The 14889-nt window shown below is 37.8% G+C and overlaps 1 protein-coding gene across 2 annotated transcripts in view; it reads right to left on the bottom strand.

The window, feature by feature from the left end:
* Positions 1 to 576: 576 nt before the first annotated feature.
* Positions 577 to 14889, bottom strand: part of PRKD3 (protein kinase D3) — a 40498-nt gene continuing 26185 nt past the window's right edge. For both annotated transcript variants that reach the window (XM_084284690.1, XM_084284691.1), the window contains exons 11-19: positions 13631 to 13907; positions 10821 to 10873; positions 10370 to 10442; positions 7222 to 7328; positions 6494 to 6655; positions 5925 to 6023; positions 5528 to 5795; positions 4593 to 4678; positions 577 to 3783 (exon numbers count right to left, since the gene is read on the bottom strand). In XM_084284690.1, the coding sequence (XP_084140816.1) occupies positions 3610 to 3783; positions 4593 to 4678; positions 5528 to 5795; positions 5925 to 6023; positions 6494 to 6655; positions 7222 to 7328; positions 10370 to 10442; positions 10821 to 10873; positions 13631 to 13907 (1299 nt within the window). In that variant the 3' untranslated portion in view covers positions 577 to 3609. The remainder of the gene's footprint in view (positions 3784 to 4592; positions 4679 to 5527; positions 5796 to 5924; positions 6024 to 6493; positions 6656 to 7221; positions 7329 to 10369; positions 10443 to 10820; positions 10874 to 13630; positions 13908 to 14889) is intronic.

Genomic DNA, 14889 nt, shown 5'->3' with positions numbered 1-14889 from the left:
TTGAACTGAAAGCACGTGAAACATCACACTTTCTCCAGGCAGTTTTCCTCACACTGATCTTTCACAAAGCTGATAGGGAAATCACTACACTTCAGGGCTTTGGGGCATTTTGGTAGAGCATGCTTCAAGGGTACAGCTAGTGCCAAACCAAACCTAGACACTGACCTACTTAAAGCAGTGCATGTAGAAATCGAAAACTCCACATCTGGAAATGGGTGTGCACAGAGGGGAGAATGAACATTTCATGGATCTTACCGTAGAGCTAAGGGAAGTATTCACTGATGCGATCCAGTTACAATTTGTCGGTGACAAATCTGCTCTGAGACTTTAACTGTATTCAGCAGAGGTACTTGCTCAAAACAACATGCCTTGATGCCACCGAAGATTCTTTTTCAATAAATAGACTGATAATAGGAAGAATGCAAAAACAGTTTTGTTTGGAAGTACCTGCTAACAGAAATCCCATAGCAGGGTATACACCTCATGCCAGACAGAGCCCCAAAGAAGTATGAAAAAATACTGACTTTGAGAACATCTGAAAGGAGAGGGAGTTCATGTAAATAAGGAGAACAAATGTGATAGGGAAATAAATTTTATTTTCAAGCTTATCAGAGGATATTTACAAACAACGGGATGTATAAAAATATAAAAGTACTTGACAGTGTCCTTTTGAGGCTATAAAATTTTACATGAGCTTTTTTCTAGCATCATCATAGCACTATTGAATGAACGCAACTTAATTCATCTAGGGATAAGGATATTAAACACTATAACCTACTGCTGTCAAAGGTGGCAGTAAAGGTAGAAAAAAGGGAATAAAAAAAGTCAGCTATTTTTATCCATCAGTGAAGAAAGTTTACTTCTGGTGGGTATCTGATTTTTTGTGGTTCTTGTACTACTAGCTTGTGGCTTCTATTGTCTGGCCCCACAAGTCTGCATATATTGTCAGGCAATCCACTCCAAAGGCCAACAGCTTTTTATTTTTTTATTTTTTTAAATACAACTTAAGAATAAATAGCGCATATAACTTCTTGAAGCACAGAGCAGACTTCATGGGGAGAGACATCAGCCAGGCCTTTTATTTTTTTTAATTGTACCCCCTTCTTCTGCATTGTGCTTTTCAAGCAACTGAGCTGGCTTTTTTCCTCCCTTAAAAATAAAAGGAAGGAAAACCTGAAGTGACAGCTCAAGTTTGAAATCTGAAGCTTAAAACCAAACCGTATCTACACTATTACAGTTGGGATGGAAGATAGCAATGGCTTCACTGAAATTTGGTCGCTTGGGTGGTAAAAGTTAGAAAAAAAAAAAAACACCGCTTCCCTTGCCACCTGGGCCAATACTAGACTACCAACTTCATCGATGATTGTTCTGTCTCTATAGATTAAAAAAATAGTGCCTGTCTGAGAAGAATCAGTCCCAAAGCTTCACCTTAACACAATGGCAAGGTTAAGGGACAAACCCTGCCCCTCTTGAATTCCTTTATATTGCTCTGACAGCATGAAAGGGGAAGCATGACTCCCCAGTGCAGGAGTGGCACGGACCAGGCCGCCATCAGGCAAGTCCCCTGCACAAACCTGAGAAACACACGTGCTGGGAGAGAGGGCGGGATGGCAGGACGGGTGGGAACGCTCTGCCCACGGGCGGCTGTAGAAACTGCTATGCAGGCTGCACCAAAAGTTTTGTGCAAAGCTCAGTGTATCCTAACAGGGAAACCAAGCTTCAGATTAATCAACTCAGATGCATACAAAATGTGGTAGAAGTTAGATTAAGGGCAACCAGAAAAGGAAGGGTGGGTTCAGGACCCAAACCTGCCCACAGGCACGTACTTCTGCAGCTGCTGCTGACTTTACTGCCAGTTCAGTGACTGCAAGGAGCTGCTAGCCCCAGAATTCTAAAATGTTATGGGTTTCTAACAGCTTAGAAGACATCTGCTCACCTATTTCCTTACCTGAACAACAGAAGGAAGAAAAAATAATACTCATCTACATACACAAAAAAAAATTGTTAGGAGAGAAAGGAGCTACCCCAAGGTCTCCTACTACCTTTGCAGTTCAAGCCTGTATCAGTATTTTAAAAAGTATTTTAAACCAAGCTCCAGTTAAGCAGCTTGGCACACCAGGGATACGTACAGCCATCCAGCACCTTCCAGCAGCACAGATCAGTTGTTCCCGCACAAAAGATTTCATTTTTTTCCCATTTTTAAACAGGATGGGGGGAAAAAAAAAAAAAAAAAAAAAACTCTTCTATCTGCTTATCATCCAAGGCTTCAAACTTCCTTGAAATACGAACAATTTTGTTACACTATCCTCCTAAGGAATCATTTCCAAAGATCATTGCTGCTTCCTCTCAATTGTGCCACAAAGTCCCGTAAGTGGCTGGGAATCCATCAAGCAAAACTAATTCAGTTTTTTTTGCAGATGAAGTTGGTTTTGGATTCTTCTTTCAGCTCAGAACAACAAAGCTGAGCACAGTGAAGAGAATAGGAGGGGCTGCAGGTAAAGATTGGAAGGCAGAGCCCTTTCTCTTACAGTCCAGCTGCCCTGGCAGAAGCAACAGGTAATTTTGTCACACCTAGGTTTAGAACAGAATTAAGGTATAAGCTAGCAGGCTACGAACTAGTCCTGATGCAAATCCAGGGAACCTTAAAAAAAAAAATTAGAAAAATACTATAAAAAATTTCAATTTAGTTATTGAAAAACAACAGATGAAAGCTGCATGTATTTTTCCACATCCTTCTGCTAGAAACTTTTTCCAGAGTGAAAGGATATGCTACATCAAGTCTCGCGCTCTCTCTGCACTGCTTGTGTGGTTTTAAGGCCAAATGCCTTAGGTGTGCATCTACGACATGTGCCAGCCTTGCACAACAACACACTGTTGGGGCTTATTGCTCTGTTTTAACAGACAAAATAAAGGACTAGTACAGCTTTGATTGTCGTCTCTTTAGATTGTCAGTCAGCATTTCAAGAGGAATGTAAGAAGTTACAGGATTTTCTTTTTTTTTTTTTTTTTTTTTGGTATCTGGAAAAAGTTCAGTTAGGGCAAAGACAGACATACATAACTGTCTTAACAGCAGCAAATTACTCCTTCATCTCTGAAGCCATATTCAACCCTAAAACACGTTCTGCTATTAGCCAAGGTATTCTGCACTGATTTCCTTACGCGACGTCTTTTCACAATGCAGTCTAAGAAATGGGAGATGTATCTAAGTAACAGAAAACAGTCCTCTATGGCCTACTAAATAGGGATTAGGAAACCATTACAAAATTCTTACTGTGTAGGCTACAAAAAAAAAAAAAAAAAGGAAAAACAAGCAAACCATTCAATCTGTACACATTCCACTTTGGTAATGGCTCTGTAGCCATACAACTTGGTGTAATGTTACCCAACGGGGCTTATCTCACTGTCCAGTAACTACTCAGAGTTTTAAGTCAGAGATGGAGTAAAGCTTGTTGGGTGACAGTCTATCCCCAAGTCAATGCAGGATCCTCTGAGACTTTGTACACTGCGCTGTGTGTACAACATTCAGAAAGAGCGACAGTTGTTCCAAAACTTATCTTCAGTTTCTGTCTGGAGTGTTCATCTGTGCTGGAATTTAGCAAAACGAATAAATCAAGGGTCTTCTTCCATGTCATCTGGGTTAGGAGCCATAATAAAATGCTGGGGGTACTCAAGGTTGTGTTCATACGCATGTTCTTTCCAGCGTGCATCATCACTCTCATGGGTAATGTAACGCTCTCCGATGCGTGTTTCAAATTCTCTGAGGTCAAGCCAAGTCTGATAATCCTAAGGAATAAAAGATTCAAAGAAGCAGTTTAAGAAACAGAAGTCCTATTTTCCCAAAGATAAAAGTACAGAGACTAACTGCAGAATTTAATGTAAATAACCACAAGATACAGCCAACAGGATCTGTTTAAATAAAAAGAACACGTCAAAAAAGAGTTCAAAAAGAAATAGGCTAGTGTCCAAGGCCGTAATACTAGAAATTCTGAAAACTCTTTGTAGCAAGACAGATATGTGAGTTTTAAACTAAAACTAATGGTATACATACACATACATCAAGTAACAATATTTCCAGTACAGTTTGTACTCAACATTAATTAGATTTCCCCCTTAATATCTTTTTAAATTGTGTAATGTATTTTAAGTTATTTAATAAATTCTATTTCAATTCTCTTCTAAAATGACTACAAACTATAGCACACACTAGCTTGTGAATTTCCTTCAGCATGGAACAATGCTTTTCTCTATCCCGTTTTCAGTGGGGCTCTGTGCATTTCTCACTGTCTGCATTCAGAGGCAGCAGAAAAATGAAAGTGTCTGTTAGCATCAGGCAGGGAATAAGGAGGAAAGGGGAGGGAGGGCAAGGAAGGATGAACAGTTTTCCCTGAAAACAAAGCCATTAAGAAATGGGCACAATCCTGGAGTACGGAAAATATTAAGCTAAAACCAGAAATACTCAAGCCTCCGTAGTTGCTTGTTAACAAGCAGTAGTAGAAACAGTTTTGATAAGCACTTTGATAAACACTTTGGATTTAATCCGAAAATCACTATTCAATCATTATAAGCATAGTGATAAAGGCAAATCATTTTACCTGTAACCACGGGTGACTAAGGGATTTGTCAACACTGAAACGTTTCCTCATCTTCACTTGAAGCAAATTGTTTATTAAATCAATGGCTGTCAAAGAGGAACAAAACAATTACATTGTTTATATACTAATCACATCTATCATCATTCACACGTTGCAGTGAAAGTGAAGTGTGTGTGTGTGTGTACTGAACTCTTACAACAAATCAAGCTCCCGAATTTGATTTTTACCTTTGTTTATGTTAAACGAGGCCACAAAATAGGAATGGGGTAAACTTTTTTGTTGTTGGCATTTTCCCCACTTTGATGGAAACATTGAAAGCTTTTCATAAGTGTCTAAACAAAGCTTGAGCATAATCCTATGTTCCAGAATTATGTAGGTACTTCCACTATTTGTATAATGATGTGCCATTTTCACATCTACCTGTGTTAATCATATATACATTAATAACAACAAAATTGGTGTTAGAGAGCTCTGAAGACCAACTTCGTAAACTTCTAGATTGTTCAGAGCTGACATTTCGATCCAGGTTTTGCTTTGCTTACTAATGTACAATACTAAAACTCCAGATTCAACTTCAATTTTTTAGATAAAATATGTTTTAGATATTCACCGAAGACTCATGCAAGATTTAACTTTCCACTGGGATTTCTGAGGGGTTTTGGGCTATTGACCCAACTCCATAAACATGCTATTAAGTCATTACATCAATTATTCTTGCTAAATCTATTGGCTCCTTCTCTGAAAATGATCTAAAACATGGTATTTGACATACTATCTTTCAGAAAAAGATGCCAGCTTAAATTTAGCCATTCTGGCATAGCCAGCAAAACCCAAACTATTAATAATTTTTGCACTCCTGTCTCAGTAAAAGTTGTGGTTTAAGTATTTGAATGCATTGTCTACACATAAATACATAATAAAGTTTGTTTCTTTACCTTCACTAGAAATTTCCTTCCAAGGATTTGGTGGGTACATAAATGCTGCATTTTGAATCTGATCATTTATATCCTCATCTTCATTAAATGGGAATGTACCACTAAGGCTCACATAGACAATAACACCAACCGACCACATGTCCAGAGAGCGGTTGTAACCTTTACTCCTGAGCACTTCAGGGGCAAGATACGCAGGTGTCCCCACCACAGAGCGCCTGAAAGATTTTTCACCAATGATACGAGCAAAGCCAAAATCACACAGCTTTACCTGCAAAAGAAGTAGGTTTTAAACTGAGAAATCTCTGGCTGATCTCTGAAGTGTACTTCTACCCCCATCACATCCTCCAAACCCCCAAAGAGAAGTCAGGAAACAATTATTCTTTTAATCTTCACTTACTTGAGGGAATGGCTCTGCTGATGCTAGTAGTACATTTTCTGGTTTTAAATCACAGTGCACAATATTCTTGAAGTGTAAATTCCTCAAAGCAACAAGTATCTTTAAAAAGGAAATAATATTTTCAAAACAGAGCAATGCAATAATTTGTATCAACATAGTATATACCGGTTAATTCTTGAAGACCGTGCAAGTACTATTTTTTCCAATCAATAGGCTGGAACTGAAGTGGAAAAAAATGTGGAACTGATGGTTTTGTGTTGTGGTTTAACCTGCTAAAAATTTTTGATTTTCTTTTAAAATGTATTTTTCCCATCCCTATCTATCTTTTTGAATACGTAGAGTTTTGATGTGCATCTCTGGATACCCACAACCTTAATCCTTAGGATAGAAGAACAAAAAATTAGCATTCAAAATTCTTTCCACATTTATTCAACTGATGTTAGTACGTGGGGCTGTATATCTATCTCTTTTATAACTACACAAAAAATCCTTCTCCAAACTCCATTCTTACATAATTATAGAAGACATATCTAGCCTTTCATCTCCAGGAAAAATGACTGAATACCAACCTGAGTGACCATGAACTTAGTTATTCGTTCTGGAAGTCGACTTTTCTCACTGGAGAGAATCATCTCTAGCATATCACCATGCAGCTTTTCCATCACAACAAAGACCCGTTCTGGGGTTTCAAACATACATTCCAGGTTCACAATCCCAGGGTGATGCAAATTCTAAAATAAAGTAGTAGAGGTACAGAACTAAAATAAAACAGCATGAAATATTCTGAATTACATAGAAATAACATACCACAGATCAAAAAGTAGCTAAGTGGAAAGTTAGAAATTAAAAACAAAATGTCAGAGGCAAGAAATGAGCTTGAAACGTACCATCTATCACTACTAAGACTAATTTATTTAAACACAACTTATCTATAATGATTACTTTTTAAAGTTGATACTGTTTGCAGTTTGACTGCAGAACATGCAAAAACACCACTTAGACTAAGTGGCCATTAGCAAAAAGACAAACAAACATTTTCCTGTTGCCTGAAGGACAACATGGAGCCAAAGTACATGGCTTCAGTGGATTCCCCATACGCAGTAGATACCAACGCCAAGTTATCAACACTACCAAATGGTCAGGAGTTCCCCCAATAAGAAGATTCTTTCTTACAAAAAGACTCAGAAATCACACATACAGATTTAGACATCAATTTAGAGCACCTAAACACATTACAAAATCTTAGGAATAGCTGATTTGACCTGAACTCCAAAACCATACTAAAATATCTTGGTACCTGGAGAATGGCTACTTCATTACGGAGCTGACTTTCCTGCTTAGTTGGAAACCTCATCTTGTCAATGACCTTGATAGCTACATCTCTTCCAGTCTTCCTGTGCTTTCCTGAACAGAAAGTCAATGTCAGACATCAAAAGGCAGAAATAATTCACAGCTATAAAACAGTACAGCAAAAGTTCCTTTCTGGAGAAACAGATCTATTTAGTACAAAAGTACAATATCACTATATTTGTATTTAAAACTGCAGCTGGCATGTGAGTAACTAGGAGTGATCAACCTTGATAGGAGGGCTGTGGATAAATTTAAACTGGCTCTCAGATATACGCATTGACGTTAGATGTATTAGTTGGAGGTTTTCCTTGTGTAAGGGACTCATACATTATGATGCGCTACCTAAATGAGAATTTTGCCTCTCTTCTGTGTTTAAAAAGAAGTCTTCAGTGGTTTCAGTAAACACGTTTACGGGCTCCATGTGCACAGAAGTTATACCTAATATTCTGCAGGAACCGCAGGTAATTATGTGCCATGAAGAAGAAAAGGTTAACACCCAGGAGGTGGTCTGTTGTCACCAAAAAGCTCTGGAAGTTTATAGTTTAAATAAAGAGCTGATAATGCTGATAGTATCCCTGCTGCAGCCTGCACCAGCTACGTAAGAAGCATCCTGCAATACACAGGATGTTTCAAGGGCTATTTGGGTAGCTGTAAATGCTCACTCAGCTTCCCCACAACTACTAAAACTGTTTCCTCTCACATTCAGATCAGAGAGATTAATGGGAACACATGCTGGAAGACCTTGATAATTTAATACTACACTAATACAGATCAAAGTGAACCTGTGTACCAAGGAAAACGAAAGCAGTTATCTGCACAGTGACGCATCTGGAGGCCATTTCAGAAGGGATGATGCACGCAGCTACAGCACAGGACAGCACAGGGGATTGATTCTGCCATCACAGCTAGAGGCAGGGCTTTGGAGAGCCTGGCGATGCCTTGTCACTGACCCTGACAGGCCTCACCTGCTGCTCTGCAGTCAGTACTGGTGGCCAGCGTTTAGGCTGGGCAGAGGAGCTGCTCCTGAAGGCTGCTGCATGGAGCAGCTCCTGTTCCTGCCTTAAAGGCTTAAAATCAGGCTTATCTCCACTGGAGGAAGTGAGGCAGTGATGGAGACATCACTCAAGGACCAGAAGGGTTAACAAGGTTACCAAACAGAAATAGCAGAAATAACATCAGAAAACAAACACAAGGTTGCAAGAGAACATAAAACAAAAACACTAAACTAACAACACACTTAGCCACAGAAGCTAGAAGAACACGAAGAAAGATTTACAGAAAGGCAGCCTGAAAATTCCTTTCCTGATGTCAAACTATCCCACGTTTCAGGGGAAGTTTAACATCAGTTTTTAACATCAGTTAGAAACTGCCTAGAATTTCTCCCCCCCGCACCCCTGTAAGTATCCATTTTTCAGACCTTTCAAAATGTACTTAAATAGAAAAAGCAGAGGGAAACTGTTCTCACAGGAAGAAACACCAGTTGGATACTAGCAGTCTATAATTTTTTGACTTACAGTTTGTAAAAGTGCAATGTTTGTCCAGAAGAGGATGGGGTGAGGGGGAAAACAACAATGGAAGCAACTTAATGTTACCCTTGTATTGCTTTCAATAACAGATTTTGTTATTATTATTTCACTAATTGTATAAAGGTGGGGAGAAGACAACGCAAAGTTACCAGATACAGTCTCCCCAAACAGCAGCAACAATTAAGCGCTGTGGAGAGCCAGAAAAAAATATAAGATTATATTCCCTTGCTCTTTCAGCTTGTGATTGTATCTTAAGAAACTGAGTGTGCATGTCCTATATGTTTTGAGACATCATTAAGTGAAAAAGATTGAATATGATAAAAGCTTTTAAAATATGTATTTACGAATGTCATTTCATTGAATTGTGAAAAATACCAAGCTGAGATTTATCTAAAATGCAGTTTAGGAAGTATATATGGAGGTAAAAGGAAAACATTAAACTACTGTCTGCATTTATGTACATTCTATTCATAAGAAAAGAAGCATAATTCAATTCACAATATGCTTTAGGAAATCCAAGCTGGGGCGCAGAGGGAACATGGCCTCTCAAGAATGATGTAAACTAGACCCTCAAATTGTACTTCCATCAAACAGTACTAAAGTAATAGAAAAAAAGTATTTAACTACAATATTGGCTCACAGAAAAAACATAGCCACAATATTTCCTGACTAGAAAGACAACACGATAGAAACAGAAAGGTTCCCACTGTTAAATCATTAGTTGCCCTTTTTTATTGCTTTACAGATTTAGTGTTGAGAAAACCACAAACCGTAGAGATGCAATATATGGTATTTATAAAAAAAGGAAAAAGGAAAAAGGAAAAAGGAAAAAGGAAAAAGGAAAAAGGAAAAAGGAAAAAGGAAAAAGGAAAAAGGAAAAAGGAAAAAGGAAAAAGGAAAAAGGAAAAAGGAAAAAGGAAAAAGGAAAAAGGAAAAAGGAAAAAGGAAAAAGGAAAAAGGAGTTCACACAACATATTTCTTATATTTCTTCTTGTCAAGCTTATACACTGTAAACACATTATATGTTGCAATGGAATGTTTTAAATAAAAAAGTGATAAAACTACATAAAGTCTAAAGCTGAGAACTCTTGACAAAGAATCCCTCTATTTTTTCATGCTGACAAAAATTTGTATAAAATTGTCTGCATAAAGTACTGTGAAAAGCACAAACTAAAATATGTTTTTCTAATTGCTTTCCTCTACTTTTCTCAGATATCTATAAAAATACCAGGTATACTCAACGGCCTCTTGAAATACATGACTTCTTACACGGTATAATACAGTCCACATGGGCTGAATTCAGACTAGAGATTGCTTTGTTTTTAAATGTGGTCAAAACACAAAAATCCCAAACTGATTTTGATGCAACACAGAACTCTAAATAAAAGAAAAAAAAATAGTAAGAAATACTATAAATAAAACCTCAAAGACTTAACCACAGTAACCCAAACAAAACTTCTAACAAGCTAAACTTCACCTAGACATTCTAGATACAGCTAGGCAAATATGAAAATTATAAGCAGTCACTCTATCTCAAATAAATGCATAATGGAATCTAATATAATTTACCTCCATATACTATACCAAACTGACCGGAACCCAGCACTTCATCAGCAAATATTTGGTACACAGAGCTGATATCCTAAGGCATGAAAAGAAGAAATCACAAGTTATCAGGCATAATCAAAGCACTCACAAACATATTACTTAGTACTGGCTAAGCTGTTCTTAAGTTTTACATTTAATTACGTAAAGGGTACCATCATTACCCCAAATAGAGTGGGGAAAAAAGCAGAAACTTTCCTGGAGTGGTTCCACTTAACCACATCATATACAGGGACATATATTAAAACCAACCAGCTGTGCTAGGTAAGTGGATTACTTCCAATTAGGTATCTAATGCAGACTTTTGTAGCTGTAGTACCCTGGGGTGTTGCTTCCTCCTTCAGATAGTATTATCAATTACTTTAAAATACCCAGGTAAACGAACACCATTATTATTACAATGCATATGACTCACCACATTCTCCTGGACCTGGCAATTTGAAACAGAGATGCTTAGGGATAACTCTTCTGTAATAAAAAGATATAACAAAATAAGAAAAGTTAGGCTTTTGATAGTGAGAAGGAAAAAAAAAAAAAAAAAAAAAAAAAAGACCTTTATTGACTTCTAACCCAGTCACAGTGAAAGGATTTTTTACTGATGTCTTGCAAAAACATCATACTTGGAAACTCAAATTTCACACATTGATTGGATGAACAACCCTGGGAGTTTAGCTGGGATTAACTGTTCATTTCTGTCATATCAATGATTATAAAAACAGTATGAGTGTGTACAAAATACAGAGCTGGAGAATTGAAAGCAACAGTGATGTGGCAATCGCATCAGAATTCAATGAACTACTAAGAATTCTGGTAGTAATTTAAAAAAATATAAGAGGACCAAGTAGATCCTTTGTAGTCAAATGAATGTGGTTACAGATTTTCTGTAGCTTTAAGAATTGATGTATAAGAAAAGGAAATAAATCAAGCAAAGCAAGTAACAGAAGACTTGATAATTTAGGAAAGCAGTAAAACCCACAATGTAAGCAAAGGATTTCATGGATAAACTACAGAAGCCTTTCAATCCTGGGAATTTCAGAGCACATCTTGAAAGTATACCTTGCAAGTAAAAGCACCAGAAAAAGATGTATAATTTCTTTTCAGCCTACAACGATGTTGACAAAATTTTCATTCCAGAAATAACATTAGGATGCACAGACAAGAAGAGATGCATGAAGGCAGAAAGAATCTTTTTCCTTTGACTTCAAGATAGAGGTCAAGCATTTCAGAAAATGGACACCTACTACTTAAAATGCTAATTTTCAAAAATAAAAAAAAAACACTACTTCACATGTGAGGTGAATACAGAGTACACTACAGATTTACTAGCACTTTGAAAAGAATATTTATCACCCTAAGAAGAGCTTTGTGTTTTAGAACCGCTGTTTCAGAGAACAAAGACAATGTACCTGATTTTTGTCACCTGTACCTTACCTCAAAGAAGGAATTTACAGACTTAAGAGAGCAACAAATAGTAGTTCTCAAAGGCACTCTGAACACTGCATCTGAAATACCAACTGGAACTACAGCTCTGCATATGTCTAGTGATTACTGCCCTCTATTTGAAGATGGTCAAGTCCGTATTGTAACGACAACACAGAGCACAAGGGAAAACAAAGAAACAAAAAAACCACAAAGGCATACTAAAAAGTGACTAAGGACAAATTGCAGCAAAGTTGAAACAAGTCAACTATTAAAAAAAAAAATGAAGATACGGTTTTTGAAACTGTTTAAGAGAACACACTGAACCCTTCTCCACAAATGGCTACAGAACACAAAATACCTTCTTCCTCACATTAGGTACAGATTAACTTACTCCAAGCTAGTTTTTTGAAGTGTTCAAAATGCACACGAGTAAGGACTGAAATGCTGACATCTCTGAAGAAAACAGTAATGCCAGAATTCAGCATGTAATTTATACCATGTAATAGCTTACTGAACTGTTCCTCTGCCTTTAATCTGTCTGCTCCCGTTTCAGCTCAGAAACGTCCTAGAAAGAAACATCCTATCCCAAACACCAGGTAAAGGGTCAGAAAGGATTCTTTCTAATGGGTCAGACTGGAAGAGTATCCTCATTACTAATTGCTTGCTGGCTAGAACATGGTATAAATTGACTATCTCGTGCCTCATGGACGTTTTGACACTACAAATTGCAACCGTGTTTGCAAGTCTCTCATCAACAGTAAGCTTTAGGTTTTAAAAAACAGGTATGTACGTGTTTGAAAGTAATATTTCCTTATCAGAAGTGGCATATCACTTAAGTTCATGGCCTGTTTGAGACACCTTCTTGCAAATGTTTCTTCACAATAATTAAATAGAAATACCAAGACTAACATTTCATAGTTTACCACTGCAGACCATGGTTTTCAAAAAGTGCCTTTACCTACGATTAGCATTTACATGAACTGAACTGTTGCTGATGCAGAATAATGAGATACCAGAGAGAGGAAAACTAATCTCAGGATCTCCAGAAAAAAAAATATACATCACCAAAAGAAGATTAAGGAGTAGGTGGAAGATGAAAGGAAACTAAGGAATGAAAGCATAAATGCCTGTACAGAACATGCATGGATGTTGTTGCACAGAACAAGGAGATGTCTGAAGAGAAAGAGCACAGTGTATGCTTCATGGAGCCTTGATAATGAATATGATCCTGTGCCAGAGAAAAAGGGTAGCAGGGGCACAATATGAAGATATATTTTTTTTTAAAAACTACTACCCACAGCTCAGCATAAGTTCTTTCCATCATTCGCAGTTATCACACTTCAGCACTAACTCCTTTCCTTCTCCTTAACTACAGACCTTTTGCAATTTTATTTTCTAAACATAGGTGACAATATCAAACAGCATCCAATGTATGCATATATATCATCTAAAATAAATATACGTATGGAAGTTTATGTTAGAAATATCTAAACTATAGTCCCTTTTTTACAACCAACAACAACGTGTGAGCTCTCAATGCTCCTGTGATAAAGGTTTTGTAATGTGCATTCATAGGGGAAATCCGATTCTTAACTACTACTTCCTGCTACAACAGGTAAAAGATTTGCCCATATACCCTCCACAAACTTGAATGTCACTTCTTAGAAACTGGTGGAAGATTATGGACCCAATTCAGCAGAGAATTGACAAAAATACTCCATTCTTCGTAAGAACTTTTCTGAAAAGGAATCTGTAATTTACAGCTTCAGAATATGAGTAATAGTGCCTTGTCTGCCTGCTTACTGTGATCTTTTCCTTGTCCTGCAGCAGTGCAAACGCTAGCTTGAGGAGTGACTGGCATCAAAGCCTGACGAATGGCTTTCTCCCAGCCCTGAGCTACGTCAAGTCCAACTCCGGTGGCAGCAAGAACAGGACTGTGATGACTGCTGCCATTGTTTTCGCCAACAAAGTACACCATCGTGTCAGTGATGATCTCAAAACAGTATGGGTTGCTGCCCTGCACCACGTTTGAAAAATCTCGAGGCTGAGTCACCTGGAGAATTTCTGAAAGTGGAATCTCCTGAAGAAAAATATTAAAGATGAAAAAAATGAAAATGCATATAATACTTAAATACACTGATGTTTAGAACTTAAAGTGTTTGCAGACAAATCAAAGCACATGCATGAAAATACCAAAACAAAAAAAAACAAACAAGCTTTGTAACTGATGTCAAACTGTAGACAACCATCACCCTCCCACAGCTTTCTAAATTCCTGTATACATGCCCAGAGAGACTGTCAGCCCCACCACAGTGCCTTCCATACCATCACCATTCTCTTTATAACCTGCATTTATATTCAGCACGACACACTCCACCCCAACATATGAGCGATGCGCAGCTATGGAGTGACTGTTTCTCTCCCCCTATAGTTTATACAGCTTAGCTAGAGAAGAACATGACAGGGAAAAAAGTGAAACAAGACAACATTAGGAACAGGATGTGGTTATGTAAGCTAGCCAAAAAGCACTGCTTCATGTATCTGAATTATTTTTGGTAAAGATTCTCTTTCGTATAGATCTTAACTTCTTTCAGCTCCTCTACCTTGCCAGCTTAAGATCGTGGCACGAAGCAGTACAGAGAACAGATCTGAAGGAAAAAACGGTTGTAAGTTGACACTAGTTGGAGAAGGACATTCCACATGTATAGGAAGGCGTACAGGTGCACATCACTTGCAAGAGTAGCGAACAAGCAGGTGAACACCAGGCTGGCATTATGGGGTTAAAAGACAGCAGCTGATTCAGATGAAGAGCAAATAAACACAGAGGTAACAACTGGATTTTCTAACAGCAAAGACAAATAACCTAATATTTAAGCAGTAAAAAAGGGGGGCAAAGGGGCAAGTAAAAGGACTAAAAGCAGTGACAGGACGGAGCAACAAGCAAGGAACATATTTTACCAGCTGTGTTTTGAACGCACAGGGCAATACAAGTATCAGGGAGGTCTGAGAAGAAGAGACTGCAGCGGTCAAGATAGGGATGAAAAGGATCTGGGCAAGTTTAG

Source organism: Netta rufina (genome assembly GCF_964035555.1).
Source record: "Netta rufina genome assembly, chromosome: 3".
Classification (NCBI taxonomy): Eukaryota; Metazoa; Chordata; class Aves; order Anseriformes; family Anatidae; genus Netta; species Netta rufina.
The sequence above is the reverse complement of the archived record's forward strand: the minus strand, read 5'-3'. Positions and strand labels throughout refer to the sequence as shown.